At 50.0% G+C, this 19,798-nt stretch overlaps 1 protein-coding gene across 2 annotated transcripts in view; it reads right to left on the bottom strand.

The window, feature by feature from the left end:
• OLFML2A (olfactomedin like 2A) overlaps nucleotides 1-19,798 on the bottom strand; it is a 40,990-nt gene that overhangs the window by 12,577 nt on the left and 8,615 nt on the right. The window contains exons 1-4 of one of the 2 annotated variants that reach the window (XM_049896171.1): nucleotides 19,280-19,489; nucleotides 9,348-9,611; nucleotides 3,505-3,612; nucleotides 344-553 (exon numbers count right to left, since the gene is read on the bottom strand). In XM_049896171.1, the coding sequence (XP_049752128.1) occupies nucleotides 344-553; nucleotides 3,505-3,612; nucleotides 9,348-9,611; nucleotides 19,280-19,381 (684 nt within the window). In that variant the 5' untranslated portion in view covers nucleotides 19,382-19,489. Of the gene's footprint in view, nucleotides 1-343; nucleotides 554-3,504; nucleotides 3,613-9,347; nucleotides 9,612-19,279; nucleotides 19,490-19,798 lie in introns of those variants that run through there. The other variant, XM_049896172.1, reaches the window with a different exon arrangement.

Genomic DNA, 19,798 nt, shown 5'->3' with positions numbered 1-19,798 from the left:
TGATTTTTCTGCAGCAGGCCTGGTCTCCTAGGGCCAAGCAGGAAGGGTCATCTCCACAGCCTCATTCTCACTAGTTTAGAAACCTAGGAATGAGAATACCTGCCCAACACCTGGCTTTGAGACCAGGCCCATTGGCTAGAACCCTACATCTGCCCCCAGTTTACCTGTCCTTACTGCATTATAAGTTAATTCCCCCTTCTATCCTGCCATGGACTTTTTAGCCCCTCAGCCCTGTTCTACAGCTCCAAACCCCCATTAAGCTGCTCTTAGGATGGAGGTGCCGGCATGCTGTGCTCCCAAGCCCACCCACCTTCTGGGCCTGTAAGCAGAGGTATGGCCTCACCTGAGCCTTGCTATCAAGGCCTGTGGCAAGGGCGGTGGCAGGGGCAGTGGCTTGGTCCTTCTGCAACAGCTGGAGGCCCAGGCTGGAGAGCTCCTTCTTGATGCTCATCATGATGGCCGAGTGGTTCTCATAGTGCTTCAGCTGGTCACTGAGGTGGCGCATGCTCTCCCTCACCACCTCATTCTCCCGGCTCAGGTTGGTCTTGATGCTCTGTGGGGGCAGGACCCAAAGTCTTTCCTCTACCAGCTCAGACACCCCACCCAGGCAGACACCACAGCTTTTGTCATGAGGCTTTGCTGCCCAATCTCTGACCAGGGCTCATAGGTAGAGGTAGGGGTGGTACCAGCAAGCATGTATGGAACAAAAGATGCTGCTACGGACCCTATAGCTATTTTTCTTTTAAAGGTACTAAGTGAATTAATTAAAAAATAGAAAATGCATGGTCATAGTACTAGGTTAAAAAGATACAAAAAGGTATTAAAAAATGTTTTCTTCCCACCTTTGTTTCTCAGTATCAACCATTGTTCTGAGTTTCTCATGTATTCTTCCAAAGAGAATCTGTACATTTATAGGGACAAATATATATATATATTTTAATATTTTGCTTTTTCACTTAACAGCGTATATGGGAGCTCTTCCATATCTGGATGTCTAGTGCTCCCTATTCCTTTCAATGGCCGCCTAGTACGCCATTGTATGGATGGGCCATAACATATTTAGCCAGCTCCTTATTGATGGTCATTTAGGTTGTTTCCAATCTTTTGCCACTTTAAAATCACTTTTTCATTTAATAAGTAATATATAACTACTTTCTCTTTATAAAATACCCAAACAACGTAGATGGAGTGAAACGCTGGGGTTTTATCGTAGGTGAGTCTCTGATTGCTCCTAGTCTCCATGTCTCGGACTTCTCTCCTGGGCTATGTTGGCTCCGCCTGAGGCCTCAGCCCTGCCTTACTCCCAGTTTTGTTCTCCTGCCCTGCTTCATAGCCCTCTTGCTGAGGGCCTGGCTCCCTGCCTAGCTCTTACCAGTCCCCGCCCCCTGGATCTACTCCTGGTCCTGAGTCCTGTTAGGAACAGACCAACTGCTCAGAACCACAATGTTCTTTCTGTGTATCCCCCACTACCCCGGAATTCCCCGTTGCTGGGCCAACAGTCCCTGCTTCCTACTGTGTCCAGACTGGGCCTTGTACACGGGGCATGCTCAGGACACCCAGGTGACCTGGCAGGGATAAGCCATAGATTCCCAAAGCCCCAGCAGATCTAGGGTATGTCTGAGATTCCTCTAGCTTCCTAGCTGAAGCAAAAGAGACTAGAGTCAAAGATGGGAAGCACCTCTTTGTCGTGAAGCTGAGGAGCAGCAGATTCATGAATTCAGAATCTCATTCCCAGAATTTCTCACAGAGAAGACAACCTAAAAGTGGTTTACGTCCGGTTAGCCTTTGATGTGAACACAAACCAGAGACCAAGAGGCAGCTGGGTAGGAATTGAACAGACCTCGGTTCAAATTCTTGCTCTTCACTTCCTGGCTGGGTAACCTTAGACTAGTGACTTTACCCCTCTGAGCCTCAGTTTCCTTGCCTGTAAAATGGTGATCCTCATCATAACAATAACTAAATTGCAGGGCTACTACAAGGATCAGAAAGACCAAGGAAGGTGAAAGTGCATTCTAAATTAGGTTGCACGGAAGAAAGATGTCAAAGTGTATAAGGTAGGGTTTCTCAACCTCAACACTATGGAAGATTGTCCTGTGGGTTCTAAGATGTTTACCAGCATCCCTGACCTCTATCCCACCCCCCGAAGTTGTGGCAACCAAAAATGTCACTAGACATTGCCAAATGTCCCCTCGGGGGCAAAATCACTCCTGGCTGAGAACCACTGGTATAAGGGAAGAAAGCAGAGGGAAACTGGGGCCTCAAATTGCTGCTCGACCCCCTGGAATGTTTTCACTTTGGCTGAGGAAGCCAGCATCTCCAGAGTGAGGCTGCTCTCCCCACCTCCTTGTAGGGTTAGCAAAAAGCTTTTTTTTCCACAGGGTTATCACTTAGTAAAGCACAGTTAACAGAAGCAGAACACAGATAATGCAAAACAGAAGATAATTAAAAAATCATTTCTCTGTGGCTTTGGAAATCATTTCTAATTTGTTCCAGGCCCAGCAGGCGTACCCTCCAGACCATCTGGCTCAGAGTTATGTGAAGTGAGTTAGTATTTCCTGAGAATGCAAGATAAAGGTCAGAGGAGAGTAACTTCAGAGCCAACAACCGTGAGCCTGGCATGTACAGGAAATACTGGTGCACGGTAGAAATTCAACAAATGTTAGCTTTCTCCCATGCAGGCATGGACTTGGCACATGGCAGGTACTCACGAAACACATTTTGGATAATTGTGACCTCAACTTTAGGATTAGTAAAGGGTCAGTCTCCCACCCTGGGGCACAGGATGCCCAGGTGCCCCCTCCCTCTGGAAAGGAAGTTGGGAAAGGAAGCCCCCACGCCTGCTCCTGGCAGCTGCAAGTCCCCAGGTTCCGAGCGGCCCAGTAGAGGCCGGATGCAGGAAACAGGCGGAGGCCAGGCTGTGCCAGCAGATGTATAAACCTCAAACCTGGAGCCTGGACCCCTGCACTTACTCAACTCTGCTCCATCCACAAGGGACAGTCCCAGCCACCCACCCAAGCCGCAGCATACTCACCCTGATCAGGAGAAGATGCTCAGCACCTCTACCTCCACTGGAGGGGGGCACTGGGATAGTCATGCAGCCTGGCCCTTGTAGGCTTGTGCAGCCTGGCCCTTGTGGGCTTGTGTAGTCCTGCCATGCTGCACGACCCCAGCGGGCACCACTCACGTGGCATTCTATATGAATGGTGTCTCAGGAGTTGTGCAATGTACAGCCCCTGGTCCTGGTGAACTGAGAGCACCTGAGAGTTCCAGCCTCTTTCAAACTCTTTCCATACCACCAGCAGGAGCTTTGGTTTCTCCAGCCCTCAAGCTTCCTACAAGTCCCTGAGCAACAGGCAGATCTCTTCCCCAAAGGCTAGACCTGTGACTTGCACCCCTTTCCCAGTTCCTGCTGGAGTTTGCCTTCAGTGACAACCAGGGTCAAGCTAGAATGGCCTAGGCCCCCTCAGACACTGCCCTTGGCCTCCGGCTTCAGCCCACCCTTACCTCTTCCAGCGTGTTCATCTGGGAGGCCACCTTGTGTACGTAGGCGTGCACTTTCATCAGGTCCATGCTATACAGGGTGCCCTCCAGGAGGTCTACCATGGACTGCAGCTGCCCAAGACAGGGTTAGAGTTAGGGAAAGAGTAAAAGAGGACCCCCACAGCAGCTAAGATTGCCAGAATCCTGAGCCTCAGAATGGCCTGCTTTGACCTTCAGCGAGTGCTCACTACACCCCGGTGGTAATTATCAAGAGAAAAGCAACAGATTACATCTTTTGGGCACTTATGATGTACAAGGCACCATGCTAGGGCTTTAATGAGTTATTTCACTTAATCCTCACAACACCATGAGGTACATCGTGGGCCTTGAAGGAGGTCCATCCAGATCCCCTGGGATCCCTCTTACTGTATCTGTGCCCATCCCTGGCTTCCGGTGCCTAATGGCCTGCAACTGTGACTCTCTTTGGAAGACTACCCTTGGGCTACTACAGTCATTGTGCCCCAGAAGTGCATGGGGGTGTATATCCTCCTTGGGTGGCCCTTAGGCAATGACTGACTGGTGTAGGCATCTAAAAGCCCAGCTCCCCATAGCCCCCGTGGGGACAAACTGAGCTGTGATTCACACTCCAGGCTCCCCTGGGGATGGGGCTGAGGTTGGGACTCTGTCTTCAATCACAACCTTCTGGGCTTCTGCCCCTTGCCTGTCCTGTTTATCCCTGGGAGCTCTCTCAAAATAAATCACTTGCACACAAATCCTTGCCTCAGGGTCTGCTTGTAGGCACCCAACCTAAGTCAAGATATGAACTAATTTTATCTTCATTTTACAGTAAAGCCCAAGGCCACCCAGCTGTTAAATAGTGGAGCCAGGAGCAGAACCAGATGGTATACACAAAAGCCTCTTTCCTATCACACATTACTGCTCCTTTCTTGTGTTCATATGGGGAAACTGAGGCCTGGGGAGGGGAAAGGGTTTGCATAGCAGGTCAGCGGCAGATCCTGGAGCAGACTCCAGTCTCCCCTGCCTAGTCCTGGGCTCTTCTCTGCAGCTGCCCCTCCCCTCTCCCCTTCAGTTGTACCTCATCAGGATGTAACACTTCCCTCCAGATGGCCAAGATGCCAGCCGGAGTGTCAGAGAAAACTTGGCACAAGGGGCTGGTTGGGAAATCAGCGTTCCCTGGCTTCTAGGGAAGGGCAGTTCCTCTGGCCCACCCTCTACCCATTCTGAGCCCTGCAGCATTTCTCAGGGCTATTTCCAAAACAATTCTACTCCCACCCTCCCAGGGGTGTTCAAACTGTTTTAAGTCAGGGAGTAAATTAAACCAGGGAGCTTTTCTCTGAGCAGAATCTGATCTCTAAAACAGAAAAAGGGGGTGGAGGGCTCTGATGGAAGCAGAGGTAGGGCCCAGAGCCTTCCTTTTCTGCTCCCCACAACCCTGCTTACGCCCTTGCGGGGGCTGACATGAAACCCCTAGGGCTCTGTGAGCACAGCTGGAGAACCGTGCACATACACCCCTCTGTACCTCAGCTTCCTTCTCAGTAAAACAGGGCAATAGGGCGTGTAAAGAGCACCAACATCTGGACAGGGCTTAGCACAGAGTCGGCACACAGCAAGAGGTTCATGGATATCAGCAACAATGATTACTGTTTTGAGGGGTTAAGTGGGAACCTCGCAGGTTTGCTCTGCTGCCTTCATCACTACCAAAACTAGTTTCTCCAAGCACAGCTTTGACGATGGGTAGATAACTTTCTAAGGAGCCCTGGTGGTACAATGGTTAAGCGTTGTTAACCAAAAAGTCAGTGGTTGAACCCACTAGCTGCTCCATGGGAGAAAAGACCTGGCAATCTGCTCCTGTAAAGATTTCAGCCTAGGAAACCCTATGGGGCAGCTCTACTGTGTTCCATGGGGTCGCTATGGCTTGGAATCGACTTAATGGCATACGACAATAGATAACTTTCTGAGGCTCCCCACAGCCCACATGTGGCCTGTCATCTTCTGAGCCTGGCAGCCAAGCCCTCTATGATCTGCCCCTGTCACCCTTTTCAGCCTCAGCAGACGTTTACTCGGGGCAGGCCTTGGGCCAGGCACTAAAGACAATGATGAGCAGGACAGACATGGACCTTTATCATCCTTCATAGGCTATAAGAGAACACAAGACAGTAACACACAGGTGCCCAGACCAGGGAACACAGATAATAACACATAGGTGCCCAGACCAGGGAACACAGACGATAACACATAGGTGCCCAGACCAGGGAACACAGACAATAACACACAGATGCCCAGACCAGGGAACACAGACACTAACACATAGGTGCCTAGACCAGGGAACACAGACAATAACACATAGGTGCCCAGACCAGGGAACACAGATAATAACACATAGGTGCCCAGACCAGGGAATACAGATGATAACACATAGGTGCCCAGACCAGAGAACACAGACAATAACATAGGTGCCCAGATCATTAATGACAGGGGCACTGACCTTATCTGGGAGTGGGTGTGGATTAGGGAAGGATGCCAGGATTAGGAAGTTTTATTTGAGTTCTGAAGAAGGAGCACAAATTAGGCAAAGATGGCAGAGGAAGGACATTCCCGGCAAAGGACACAGTGTGTGCAAAGGGCTGGAAGTAAGAAGAAACATGCTGAGTTAGAGCAGCACCACTCCAGCTGTGGTCTGTGGACCAGCATCGGTCCGAACCGCACATTACCAGTCCTTCTCATCACAGAAATGAGAGCACGAGTTTAGAAACCTTTATAGCCAATTGACAGAGTAATTTTACGTGTGTTGACTCTAATAATAAAACATTGGACTTGTATTCTGTATATCTGTTTTTGTTTTGTTTCATTTTTCCAATAATTCATTTTTATAGAATTTTATAAAGTTATTGGTTCATGACAGATTGGAAATTTTTAAACCAATCCTTCAGCACAGGTGGTTTGACAAGCACCGTGTTAGAGGAGTTGACAGGCAGCCTGTGGACTGGGGCACGGAGGCATCCTGCGCCACACTCACTTGACTTGCTCTCACTGAGAATGCCCTCATTCCTTCTCTGCCTGGTGGACTTCTATACAACCTTCAAGGCCCAGCTCTAATGTTACTCCCTCCTTGGGGCTTACAGTCCCTGGGATATCCCCAGCCCAGCAGCGGTCACTATGCCATTATTGGGGTTAGGAGCTGTGTTCCCCACAAGCCTGGGGATTCTTCAAGGGCAGGGACGAAGTGAAGAGGTAACAGGCATGTCCCTGAAGCCTGCCTGCCCAAGAAAGGGGGAGTTCCAGAATCCCCTCCCTTCTACACAGAGCCATGTAACTAAGGTGAAATCACAACTAGAGTTATGAACTCTAGAGGAAGGGCTGAGGCACAGCATGGGTGCCCCCCCCGCCCCCCCACCCCATCCTGCACTACAGGCTCCCTTTAGCTCCTCCCCTGAGAGTTGCCCACAGAGAGACTCCTGCTGGTTGGTAGTAGGGGGCGAAGTGAACAGGAGAGGACCTTGTCCTGTCTCCTACTGTCTGCATCCCCTTCTCCTTTTGGGGTTCTTTGGGTACCCCTCAGGTATCAACTCTGCTCCTGGGGTACCACTGAGGTAGGGTATTCGCTCCCCCTCCTCTAATGCCACCTGCTGAGTCTATACGACCATCACCCCACTCCAGTTCTGTAAGGATGGATAAAGATCCCCCAGCTGTTAGTACACCTAAAAGGCCTAAGTGACAACAGGCTCCTGGCTGAGAGGGCTGCCGGGTGATACCTCCACTGGGCAAGGGGACAGAGCAGAGAATTCCTGGGTTCAAATCTTAGTTCCATCACTTTCTTGCTGCATGATCTTAGGCAACTCACAGCCCTTTCTGGGCCTGAGATTCCTCCCGAGTAAAGCTGAGACCCCAGATTCCTCCCGAGTAAAGCTGAGACCCTAAGTTATTTCTCTAAAGAGTTGTGGCAAGAATTAAATTAGCCAGCGCTTATGAAAGGGCTTTGCATATATGCATATGAAGCATATTTACAATTTGATTATTAAGAGGTTGACTTGAGAAGTGGGGCTTGTCCCTGTAACTGAGGACTGGCTTAAGGCCTGTGTGCCTGGAGTTTGCAGGACCCCAGCAAGGCCCCAGGGAGATAGTATAGCTTAGGAACCTCCAAGTTGTCAAGAGGCCACTTGGCCTAAAATTCAACATCATAACCCCATCCTACCCTCGAACTTCAAGAGTTTTGTATCCATTCAGGTGTTACAAAAATAAAACTAAAGTTAAATTTAAAGAAAACATCTTTAGCCAAATGTTGGAAGACAATTCTCTACAAGACTCTTGCTTTTTCTGGGTGTCTTGCATGCAGAAACACTGACTGCCTTTGTTCCAGGCTAGATAGAGATAGTGCTTCCTTCTGGGACAAAGGGTAGGCATGCTTCCAAAAAACCAAACTCACCGCCATTGAATCGATTCTGGCATGCTTAGTGCCCATTATAAAGGATTTGGGTTCCCTAAGCTCAGGGTTTCTCTCTTATAACGCACCTCAGTGTGTATGCCGGTGTTAGCTAGCCCTCATTGCACTGCCTTGTGGGAATCGGAGCTGGGAGAAGTGGCATGTACTCTGGCTACTGCTATTGCTGTGAGTAATAAAATCCTGTGTCCCTGACCCAAGGGACTCATGTCTTCTGCCAGCCTCCATGAAACTCTGGCAGGCTAACTTGTTAGCTTGCAAGTAAGGTAATATGACAGACCCTTCACAGTTCTTGATACCCAACAGGCAAAAAAGACACTCAAGTGTTTGGAAGAGGTTACAAGATAAAAAGATATTCTCAAAAGACACCAAACAATCCAGTCCTTTACAAAAAGGAAGGCAGGAGAGCAAAGTTGTTTATAATATGCTTTGGACACAAGAGGACCTGGGATTAAATCCTAGCCGCACTAGGTTCACACAGAACTGAGCATGGTACGCATTGCACAAAGGTGTCTGGCTGGCTGTGGGAACTGAGATGTAGCTAGCATGCACTTAACCAAGGCGTGGGTCTTGATGGTGGGCCCTGGCAAGGGGCTGTGTTTCAGAGGTGGTGCCTCTTTCTCATCTGCCTACCTAGAGTGAGGACTTCTAATTCACACAGAAGTATGGTATAGACACAAAGCTGCCTATCATGTGAGTTTGGGCAAGTTCCCTAACTTCTCCAAACCTCAGTTTTCTCACCTATAAAATGAGGACCTGTTAAAAACCCGTTGCTGTCAAGTCAATTCGGACTCATGGCGACCCTAAAGGACAGAGTACAACTGCCCCATACAAGTTTCCAAGGAGCTCATGGTGGATTCAAACTGCAGACCTCTTGGTTAGCAGCCATAGCTCTTAACCACTATGCCGCTAGGGTTTTCAAAATGAGGACAATGAGCCTGTATTTCACAGAACGGTTTAAGGATTTAGAGAAATAATGTGTAAAAGGGGCTTAGCCCAGCATTTGGCATGCAGGTAGTGCTTGAATATAGAAAACGTTATTACTACATTAAAAACTGTAAAATGCCACAATATTTAAAACTTACTAAAAATATACAAGAGAGAGGTGCTGGCAGATGAAATTGGTTTCGGTAAAACACAGGGCGCTGGGATGTGTCAAAGGGACTGGATTGAGGTAAACTAGCCATTAACTAAGGAATCCTGCTACCATCACTTGCTGGCTGAATGGTCTTGGGCAAGAGGTGTCTTCCCCTCATGGAGCCTCAGTTTCCCTACCTGTAAAAGGAGGATGATAACAGCACCTGCCTCACAGAGTGTGTGGAATTTTCACTAGAGAGACAGGGTGGTACCTGATAAGCACCTGCATAGGTGGCGTTCCTGCCCCACACCCTCACCCCAGATAGGCTACCTTAAGGAGCTCCGGCGCCTGCTTCTTGAGCTTCTCCATCTTCCACTCGTTTTCGCAGGGGTTGAGAGAGGAGGGTGGCGCCATACACGAGCAGCGGCAGTCAGAGCCGGAGCTCACTGTCTCCACCGTGTAGAAGTCCTCCACCCGCGCCCGCCCGCTGCGCACCCGGCTGCACGCGTCCTTGCTCAGCGGCCGCAGGATGCACTTGCAGCGGCAGTCCGAGCCCTCCGATGTCATCCGCACCTGGTCCACGTCGCCAAACACCTGCGAGGGAGGTGTGGTTGGGGGGGGGAGATGGCAAGAGGGTCTCTGGTGAGTAGCCGGACAGTGTATCCAGCATCCCTGGTGGTGGGCGTCGTTGGAGAAGGCCAATAAGGGAGTAGCTCTTATAGGGAAACAGAAGCTTTACAATAATAGGAACAAAATATTAATAGCTGCTTTGTCAGTTCCTCAAAAAGTTAAATACAGAATTGCTATACCAAAAACCAAACCCATTACCACCCAGTCAATTCCGACTCATAGCAACCTTATAGGACAGAGTAGAACTGCCCCAAGTTTTCAAGGCTGTATATCTTTACTGAAGCAGACTGCCTGCCACATCTTTCTCCCCTGGAGCGGCTGGCAGGTTCCAACTGCCAACCTTTCATTAGCAGCCAAGTGCTTAAGCACGGTGCCACCAGGGCTCCTAGAATTGCTACATGACCCAGCAATTCCACTCCAAAAGAATTTAAAGCAGGGGCTCAGATACTTGTACACCAGTGTTCACCGCAGCATTATTCACAATAGTCCAAAGGGGGAAACAACATAGCATGCATTAGTAGATGAACAGATAAGCTATGATATAGCCATACAAGGGAATATTATTTAGCCATAAAAAAGGAATGAAGTTCTGAGTCCCTGGGTGGTGCAAATGGTTAAGCTCTTGACTATTAGGCAAAAGGTTGGCTGTTTGAGCTCATCCAGACATGCCTTTGAAAGACAGGCCTGGCCATCTGTTTCCGAAAGGTTACAACCTTGAAAACCCTATGGAGCAGTTCTACTCTGCACATGTGAGGTCTCCATGAGTTGGAATTGAATCAACTCGACAACATTACCATGTAACCTAGTAATTCTACTCTTAGGAATTTACCCAGGAGAAATGAAAGCAAATGTCTATATAAAAATTTGTACCCAAAAAGGACTGAACTTCTGATACCTGTTACAATACAATGGGCTCTGAAAATATTATGTTGAGTGAAATGTTCGATACAAAAGGACAAATATTATATGATTCTACTTATGTGAAATACATAAAATAGGCAAATTCACAGAGGAGGAAAATAGATTAGAAGTTACCAGCGGCTGGCGGGGGCGGGGGGGGGAGGTAGAAAAGAGGGAGTTATTGCTTAATGGGTACAGAGTTTCTTGATGAAAAATTTTAGAAATAGTGGTAATGGTTGTACAACATTGTGAATGTAACTAATGCCACTGAGTCGTCACTTAAATAAATGGTTAAAATGGCAAATTTTATGTTATATATATTTTACCACAATAAAAAATTTTCTAAACTAAAAAAAGGAATGAATTACTGATACATTCTTACATACAACAGGGATAAACCTTGAAAACATTATGTTAATTGAAATAAGCCAGACACAAAAGGCCACACACATATTGTATGATTCCATTTGTATGAAATATCCAAAACAGGCAAATCCATGGAGACAGAAAGCAGACTAGGGGTTGCTGGGAACTGGAGGAGCGGGAAGTGACCACTTCAGGGTACAAGATTTCCTTTTGGGGTGACGAATACATTTTGGAGCTAGAGAGTGGTGATCGCTGCGTTGTGAATGTACTAAATGCCACTGAATTATACACTTTAAAACTGTTAAAATGGTAACTTTTATGTTATGTATTTTACCACAATAAAAACATATATATTAATAATGACCTTTTATTGAGTATTTACTACATCCTAGCTACTTTGCTAAGGTTTCACATGCCTTACAGCCTATAATAATACCTGTGTATGGGAGGGTACTGTTACCTCCAAAATCTTTGCCTCGACCTTTAAGGCCCAAGTGAGCTGACCTTTCCCCCAACTCCTCTTCTTACCACCCTTCCTTTCTGATGGCTCATTCCATTCCAGCCTTAAGGCCTTTGCATGTGTAGTTCCCTTAGCCTGAAACCCTCATCCCCCTGATACTCCCATGGTTTATTCCCTCACATCACTTACTTCTCTGTTCACATGTCATTGCCTCTGAGAAGACTTCCCTGACCACCCACTTCCCATTACTCTTTCTTCTTATCCACTTTGTTTTTCTTTATTACACCTATTACTACCTGAAATATATCTGTATTTACTCATTTTCTGTCTCCCTTACTTCACTGTAGCCACATTAGAGACAGGGACTTCGTCTTGTTCCTTCCTATAACCCCAAAACAATGCCTGCCTAGCCCATGGTGGGTTTTCTACAAATATCTGTTGGATAAATGAGCCTGCATTTTGCAGACGCACTACAGCACAGGCATCTGGAGTCTGGGTTACTAGCTATAAGACCGTGGACACCCCAAACTTTCTGTGCCTCTGTTTCTTCACCTGTAAAACGGGCTCTTGCTTCGTGGGGTTTTGTGAAGATTAAATGAGTTAATAATAAAGTTAATAATAAAGGAGAGGGTTGGCATAGTGAGGACTTTTTAAGTGTGAGCCTTTATTAACACAGGTAAAGAAATGGAGACTCAGAGAGGTGAGGTCATATCCCCAAGGTCACACAGCTTCAACATGGCAGATCTGGCTCTGGATCCGGCTACAGATCACAATTGTTGCTCTATGTTCCTTCTCCTATAGACCTGTTTCTCCATGCCCTGTGTGACTTAAACAGGTTGTAAAACCTCCTGGAGTTTCAGTTCCCTCGATGATAAAATGATGGGATGCCACATGCCCAGGTCCAAGTATGCTTAATTGGCCACTGGGGGTAGAAGGATTTTGTGCTTGCAGGAGTCAGCTGCAGGTACCAGGATCAGTCATCACCTCCTGACTGCCTTGCCCTGACATGCCAACTGTGCTCTGGAAGCCCCAATCAGTTTCTCCCCTTGCTGGCTTAGCCATCCCCACCCTGGGCTCCAGGCCCTTGGGATACAGTTATTCACGGCTTGATCAACCACCACCCCAGGACTCAGGGCTAGGAAGCCACCAGAGCCAGGTGAGCTCACTACCCCCTTACGCTTTCTGGCAAGCTCAATGCTCACTGGTGTCTGAGGTCCTCTGGGCAAGAGCCTTAGGCATTTGTTTCTGCTCTAAGTTCTCAGATACCTGTTTGAGCCCTTGGCCTCTGCCACACCCTGGGTGAGAACTGGGGGTGCAGAAGAAATAGATTGAGGTGGGTTCTTGACCTTCTTAGCCATAGTGAACTCTGGAAGATGGAGGAGGACATGCATGAAGACTGTCCGGAAAAGGGTGCCCTTGGAGGTCATCTTTATTGAGAAGGGCATTCCAGGGAGAGCAAATAAGATGTGCAAAGGCAAGTGGGAGCCTGGCACTTTGGGGGGCCTAGAGGTGGTTCACTGTGGCTGGTGCTTGTGGGGAGCCTGGAATGGCAGGATGTGAGGCTGGGGGTGGAGGTGATAGATCCCAGCCATGGAGAGTCCTGAAAACTGGCTGCAGATTTTTGCTGCTTCCTAAAAACACTGGGGAGCCACAGGAGGAATTTAGGCTGGGAGAGTCAGGGTGAGATCTGCATCATAGCAAGTTTACTCAGGCTGCAGTATAGATGGTGGATGGAAGGGGCAAGTCTGGAAGCCGGGAGCCCAGGAAGGAGACATCCACTGGGCACCTACTGAGTGCCGGGGAAGTAGGGGGAGTGTTAGGAATAAACCTTGGGCCATCTACAGCTTTGTGCCCTTGGGTGGATTACTTAACTCTCTGCGCCTGTTATCTGTAAAATGAGGTACTATTTGTGGCTACCCGACAAAGAACTGTGGGAGGACTGGAGAGAATACCGGTGCTCATTCCACTCCAGTCTCTGAATAATATTCCATAATAATAACAGAGTATAGTTGTTATTTTTATTAATCCTGAAAGCGGGTAGGGAATGTTTATCCATTTGTTTCTCCATGTGGGTACATTGGTAGGTATTCTTACCTACCTACTATGTAGCAGGGCCCCACAGATGAGGAAACAAGCTATCAAATCACCTGTTCAAGGAGATTAGAATCCAGGTGGGCTAGACTCCCAGGCCCCTGCTTTTTCTGCAGCCCTGGGCCTCCCACCTGAGGAAGCGGCAAGGCAAAGTAGAGACGGAGGTGGGGAAGGGGGAGGTGGGGAAGGGGACCAGCTATTGATAGAAGCTTTGTCCTGGGCCCCCTGTGGGCAAAGTGTATTCTGGGCACTGTGGGGGCAATTCTCCCCACCTGTGAACACTGACACAGCCAGGCTGAGGGTCCTGTACATTCCTTAGGCTGCTGCTAGCACCCAGTGGAGTCCTTTCCTTTCAGGATTCCTGGAGTCCCCACCTCTGCTCTGCTAGGATCCTTTGCCACTCCCCACTCCACTCCTTTAGGTAGGAATGAGGATCCAATGGGTAGATGTAGGTGTGTTCTTAATGGCCAGGCAAGAGAGGCCTCCTTGGGATCTACCCGGACCCCTAACATCCCCCTATCCAGCAGCAGCCTCCATATCAGCCCACAACATTCCTTTTCTCTTCAGATGAGGTGCTACGTCCTGATGAGGAGCTGCCAGGGCCCTGACACCAGCCAGGAGTTGGAAGAGGGCCTGTGCTCCCAGCCTTGGCTGCCAGGAGGCCAGGCCTCGCAAGTGTCCCACCACTGCCCATTCACCACAGTCACCCCCACTTCTGTGGCTGTCTCAGACATGGCCCTACATCCTGTGATTACCAAATTATGTGGTTCTCGTTTGGGGAGGCAGCAGGGTGCCAGGGCTCAAATCCCTGCTCCCACTCCTCTTCCCTGCATAGCCTTAAGTAGACCTTAAATCTCTCTGAGCCTCAGCGTCCTCATCTCTAAAATGGGGAGAATAAGTCTCTCCTTCTAAAGGTTGTCATGAGGCTGAAACAAGTCAATTCATGCAGAGTGCCTGGCACGGAGCTTGGCACAGAATAACTGCTCTCTATGAGTCAGAATCAACTCGATGGTACTGGGTTTTTTTTTTTTTTTAAATGTAGTACATAAAGGAGCCCAGGTGGCACAGTGTTTAAAAGCACTTGGCTGTTAACTGAAAGGTCAGTGGTTCAAACCCACCAGCCACTCCATGGGAGAAATATGTGGCAGTCTGCTTCCTTAAAGATTTACAGCCTTGGAAACCCTATGGAGCAGTTCTACCCTGTGTTATAGGGTCGCTATAAGTCGGAATCAACTCAATGACAATGGGTTATGCAGTATCTGCTATGAAAATTGCTGCCAACAACCTTTCCTCGCATTTGCACTTCATTTTCTCTCTTTGCTTGCACCACAACCCCATTTAGAGAGGAGAAATCTGAGCATCAGAGAAGACTAGGAGCTTGGCCAGGGTCACACAGCACAGTCTGACTCCAAAATTTGGTTTACATGTTATTCCTTCCATGGCCACCCACAGCTACCAGGCAAGGTCTTTTCTACCAGCAACTGAGCTGGCCAAACAGATCTACAGAGGAGGAGTCCCTGAACTGGGTGGTGAGGGCAGAAGACCTGGGGCTTCCTCTGGGCCTGGCCCACCCTGCCTTTAGCGTGAGGACTAGAGCTGCTGAAGAGCAGAAAAGCCCCCACCTAAGCTCCTCATCTCTCCCTGCAGCTACCTTCAGCACACACTGCTGCCAAATCCCCCAGAAGTGTGGGTGGTTTGAGCTTAAAAAGGTCCTTAGGCATTTGCAAGAAAATCCCACAATAAGAGGGCAAGAGGGAATGCTTGAGGTTTTTCTGAAGACAGATGGCTAAACCTGGCTGGGGTTGGAAAGGAGGTGTCAAGCTGGGAAATGTTTCAGAAGCTGAAAAGGCTCAAACTGTGCCAGCTTGAGGTTGCGTCTTTGCTGTCTTCTCTTGCAGCCAGCCCAGCCTCTTGGCAGGAAATTTTCCATGAGCTTCTGTAGGCAACAACCTCACCTAGAGTCTGTTGCTAGCTGGACACCTCCGCTAGAGGCCCGCAGGCAGCCCAAACTTAATCCACTCAAAATTGGACCCAGGATCTTCTGTCTTCTCCCAAACCTGTGTTCACCTACCTTCTTACCCAAACCAGATCTCTGAGCCTCCTCCCTCTTACCCTGGACAACCTGTCGGTCGCCATGTCCTTTCAATTCTCCCTCCTAAATATCTCCCATTTCTGTCTCCTGCTCCTCCCACTCTGTGGCCATATCTCTTGTTCAGGCTGTACTAACTGTTGCCTCGACAATACAGCAGCCTCCTCTCTGCTGGACTGACCTTGCAAAAACTCCTTTTTGATGATCTATACTACTCTCTTGCTCTACAAATCTCCATGATTCCCTGTCACTTCCACCAGTTTTTAACTGGAGGATTTGCCTCAGAATTATTTGGGGTGCCTCTAGAAAATGAAAATGCTTAGGCCATCCTCCACACCCCCTGACTCAGACTTCTCCAGGTGACGGTCTAGGCATGTATATTGTTTATAAAGCTCTCAAGGCCATTTGGATGCCCACTTAAGGCATCGCCAAGCTTCCTTAGCTCTCTTTGTCTAGAATATTTGAGCAGCCCCAACCTGACACTTTCGAGCCTCAGTGTTTAAGTCTGTCAAATGGGAGCAATCACTGAAGCCTCAGGGGTTTCCAAAAGGGCTGTGTAAGCTCCTGAATATAAGTGAGGGCATGGGGATGCTCCTCAGGGGATGCTGAGCACACTGAATGCTCCTCAGGACTTTGTTCTGAGTTTACAAGCCAAGGAAATTGTTGGGGCAAGACCTTCCCTGCAGGGAAGGATCCTGTGGGCCTGGCTCGGCCCAGCCCTACACTCTTCATGTGCACTACCGTGTAGCCCTTGCCTGCTTCTGAGCTTGTTCCCAATTATGCCCACAGGCAGAAACCCTGGCGCTAAGGCACAGCAATACCTAAGCTCTGGGGACCAGCCTGGCTTGGAACATCTGATCCATCCGGAGGCACCATTGCCCGCCTACTCCAGTCCCTCCTGCTCCCCTGGCCCAGCTCCCACAGGCCTGGCCTTCCATCTATCCTCAAGCCCCAGTCAGCAGGTGGCAGACCGAAGACCTACTTCCCATCTCTGAGCCCTGAATGCATGGAAGAAGCAGGGTACCAGCAACCCTTTTACAGATGAGGAAACTATGAAGAAGAGATGGGGAACTCTCAGCCATATTCTAAGGTCACACAGCAAAAAATGGGTCCCTAGAAGTCTCTGGCACCATACCTGGGTGTGATGTGGATACCTGTCTGTCCATCCCAACTTCCATGCTGGGTAAGCTCCTCAGGAATACCAGGGAAGCTATGAGCTTTCTCTCTCACCCCCAAGCTGGACAAAGCGCTTCCTTAGATGGAAACTCAAATCCTGTTTAGGAGAAACCTTGCTATAAACATGACATTAAAATGCACTGAGTGAGGAACTGGCCGAGACCATAATGTTCTGTGGCAAGTAGCGGGGCAAGCTGTGGGGGCAAGCTACCCTGGTACCCCTAAGCCTCTTAGGCAGGAGAGGGGCTGGATCTCCCAGGAACAAGAAGGCTGAGGAGGAGGCCAGCTTAATCTTTTTGGGCCCTAGATAGGCTTTAAGCCCCAAGCTGGCCCAACCTCCACCCCCACTCCAGGGAAAACAGGACAGGCTTGGAGAGGAAGGAGGAATTGTTATGGGGGAGGGAGAGGGTGATAATGAAAACAGCTCTCTCTGCAGAGCCATCAGAAGTCCGGCTGTGCTAAGGAATGTGGAGTAAATTTACCCATCACTTGATTTTTATTTTTCCCAGCTGGCTGAAGTAGAGGGGAGGTGTCTAGGCAGGAGCTGTGCTGAGTCCCCAGCTGCTTCATCCTCTAAACTCTAGGATGCACCTCTCTGCCCCACCAGCCCCAGCTCGCCCCAGGACAACTAAACACACACACCCCCAACCTAGCAAGTGTTTGGCTGCCTCACTACATAAACAGGGTGTTGGGTTTTCTTTGTCTTTGCTTTGTTTTGAATGTGAGCCCTCCCCCACAAACTCTCCAGCCCCTTTGTGCCTTAAAGGATGCCCAAGACCACATCCCTTCCAGTCTTAGATATCAGGTCACCTGGGGTTTTTGGCTCCGTTGTTCCTCTACCTGAGCCAGGTCGGGGAATACTAGAAGGCAAGGCCCCATATGGAAGGGAAGTTGGGGAGACGTTATTTTTCAGGTGGAGGAACTGAGGCCCAGAGAGGGGCAGGGACTTGCCCAAGGTTGTACAATGAAAGAATGGCAAAGGAAAGGCCAGAACCTAGGTCTTCTGATTCACAAGCAAGCTGCTGTTCTATATACCCTAGTTTCTCCATCTGTAAAATGTGAATGATACGCATTTCCCTCCTGGTCCCTAGAGTACATGGTGGAGAATACTGCCCATGTGCTTTCCCACCCCAGGCTGAACCTTCAGGCTGAGGGTCTGCTGGTGCATATTGCTCAGTTGCCTGTCACGTGGCTAGTGGCTTCTGCTCTTTACCTGTATGTGAATAGGGCAGTTCCACCTTCCACCAGGAAAGAGGCTGGAAAGACACCAAGAGAAGCCACTCCCTTGGTCTCATGCTCTCATGCTCTGAAAGCACTGAAGTTGGGGGGTGGGGGGTGAGGTGGTGGTGGGGGTGGGGGGGTGGAATGTCCAAGACCAAATATCCCTCCCAGCCTGAGAGGTGAGAGACAAAAAGCACTGATCAAGTGGTCTCTGTCACTCTCTCTTCCTCACTGGGTCATTCCTAGAACATGTTTAAGGTGTTCCTGCTCTGACTGACTCCCAGTGCTTACATTCTGGATCTCACACCCTCATTTGAGGGCCCTGTGATAAGATCCCAAATACTCTGCCATAATCACAGTATCATTTATTGGACACCTAACAGGTGCTAAGCACTTTACAGGCATGATCTCATTAAATCCATAGGGCTTCAACTGTGGGGAGTGAGTACTATTATTAACCCTACATTTACAGGCTAGGAAGTGGAGGCTCAGAGAGGTGAAGGCACCAGCCCAAGGTCACACAGCTATGAATAGTACATGTGGGATTTGAGCCCAGGTATGCTCCTTGGAAACTCTACGGGACAGTTCTACTCTGTCCTATAGGGTCGCTATGAGTCGGAATCGACTCGACGGCACTGGGTTTGGTTTTTTTTTTTTTATGGTTGGCACCAGAGCAGATCCTCTTAGTCACAACAGAGAACAGCTCAGCTCACTTCTGTAGACACCTAGTTCTCCAGAGGGTGCACCCAATCCCTGGCAGGAGTCAGGAGAGTGGCCAGCCCAGTTGGGTACACTGGGGAACGATTCTAGGTCCCCAGCACGGCCTGAAAGCCTTGGCCCAGGGCCTGCTGCAAACCCAGGAGTCATTGGTAGCAGTTACCCAGGGGTCTGTTCCCATCTGGGTCAGCCTCTCAAAGAAATCCGGAGCCAGTTCTCCAGGCTGCCCTGCCCAATGCTCCTGGGAGCCCCTTACCTAGGCTGGGGACTGCGTCTCCTGCCTGCACCCCTCCCTAGCTTCTAGCTCCCCCTCCCTGGTTCTGGGTTTCAGTGCTGATCTTCCCCCGCACCGGACTGGGTCTCAGAGCCCTTCCCTCAGGTTCCAGGTCTCAAGCACCACTACCATCTCCAGCGCGTCTCACCCCACGCGCTCCTCTCCCGGAGTCCTAGCCCCTGCGGCTTCTGCACTAAGCCCCAAGTCAGTCTCCCTTCTCCTTGGTCCTCCGCTCCTGGCCCCGGAGCACGCTCCTTGGCTCAGACCCCCCGGGACAGCGCCCTCTTGCGCTGGGCTCCCCGCCGAGAAGCGCCCGGGTGTCTGCCCGGAGCGCGTACCTTACTGTCGGCGCGCAACGGGCCGGCGCGCAGCAGCAGCAGCAGCGGCAGCAGAAACAGGCGCAGCGGCCGCGGCCGGGGCGCGAGGGCGGCCGCGGTCATGGCGGGACGAGCACAGCGAGCACAGGCGAACGGGCGCGAACGCTGGGAAGCACCGGCCGCACTATGAGCTCGGCGGTGAGGCCGGCCCTAACCGCCAGGCGCGCCCCCCCCGCCTGCCCCCTGCTCTCCTCTCCCCCGCCCCTTGGGGCTGCCGGGGGCGGAGCTGCGGCCGGGGTGGGGTGGCACTCTTTCCGCCCCGCCCCGCCCTGCCCTACCCGCTTTCGGTGTGGCCTTCCCGGCTTCGGGTGGCTCTCCAAGGGCATCCCTGCAAGGACTTAAAAATTGGTCTTTCTAGAGTCCGCGGGAACCCAGGGAGCAATAGGAGGAGCGGGGGTTCCCCACATGGATCAAGGTCCCGTTCTGGCAGCTGTTTGACCTTGGGCGTGTCCCTTCACCTCTCTGAGCCTTGGTTTCCTC

Source organism: Elephas maximus, chromosome 9 (assembly GCF_024166365.1).
Source record: "Elephas maximus indicus isolate mEleMax1 chromosome 9, mEleMax1 primary haplotype, whole genome shotgun sequence".
NCBI classification, from domain to species: Eukaryota; Metazoa; Chordata; class Mammalia; order Proboscidea; family Elephantidae; genus Elephas; species Elephas maximus.
The sequence above is the reverse complement of the archived record's forward strand: the minus strand, read 5'-3'. Positions and strand labels throughout refer to the sequence as shown.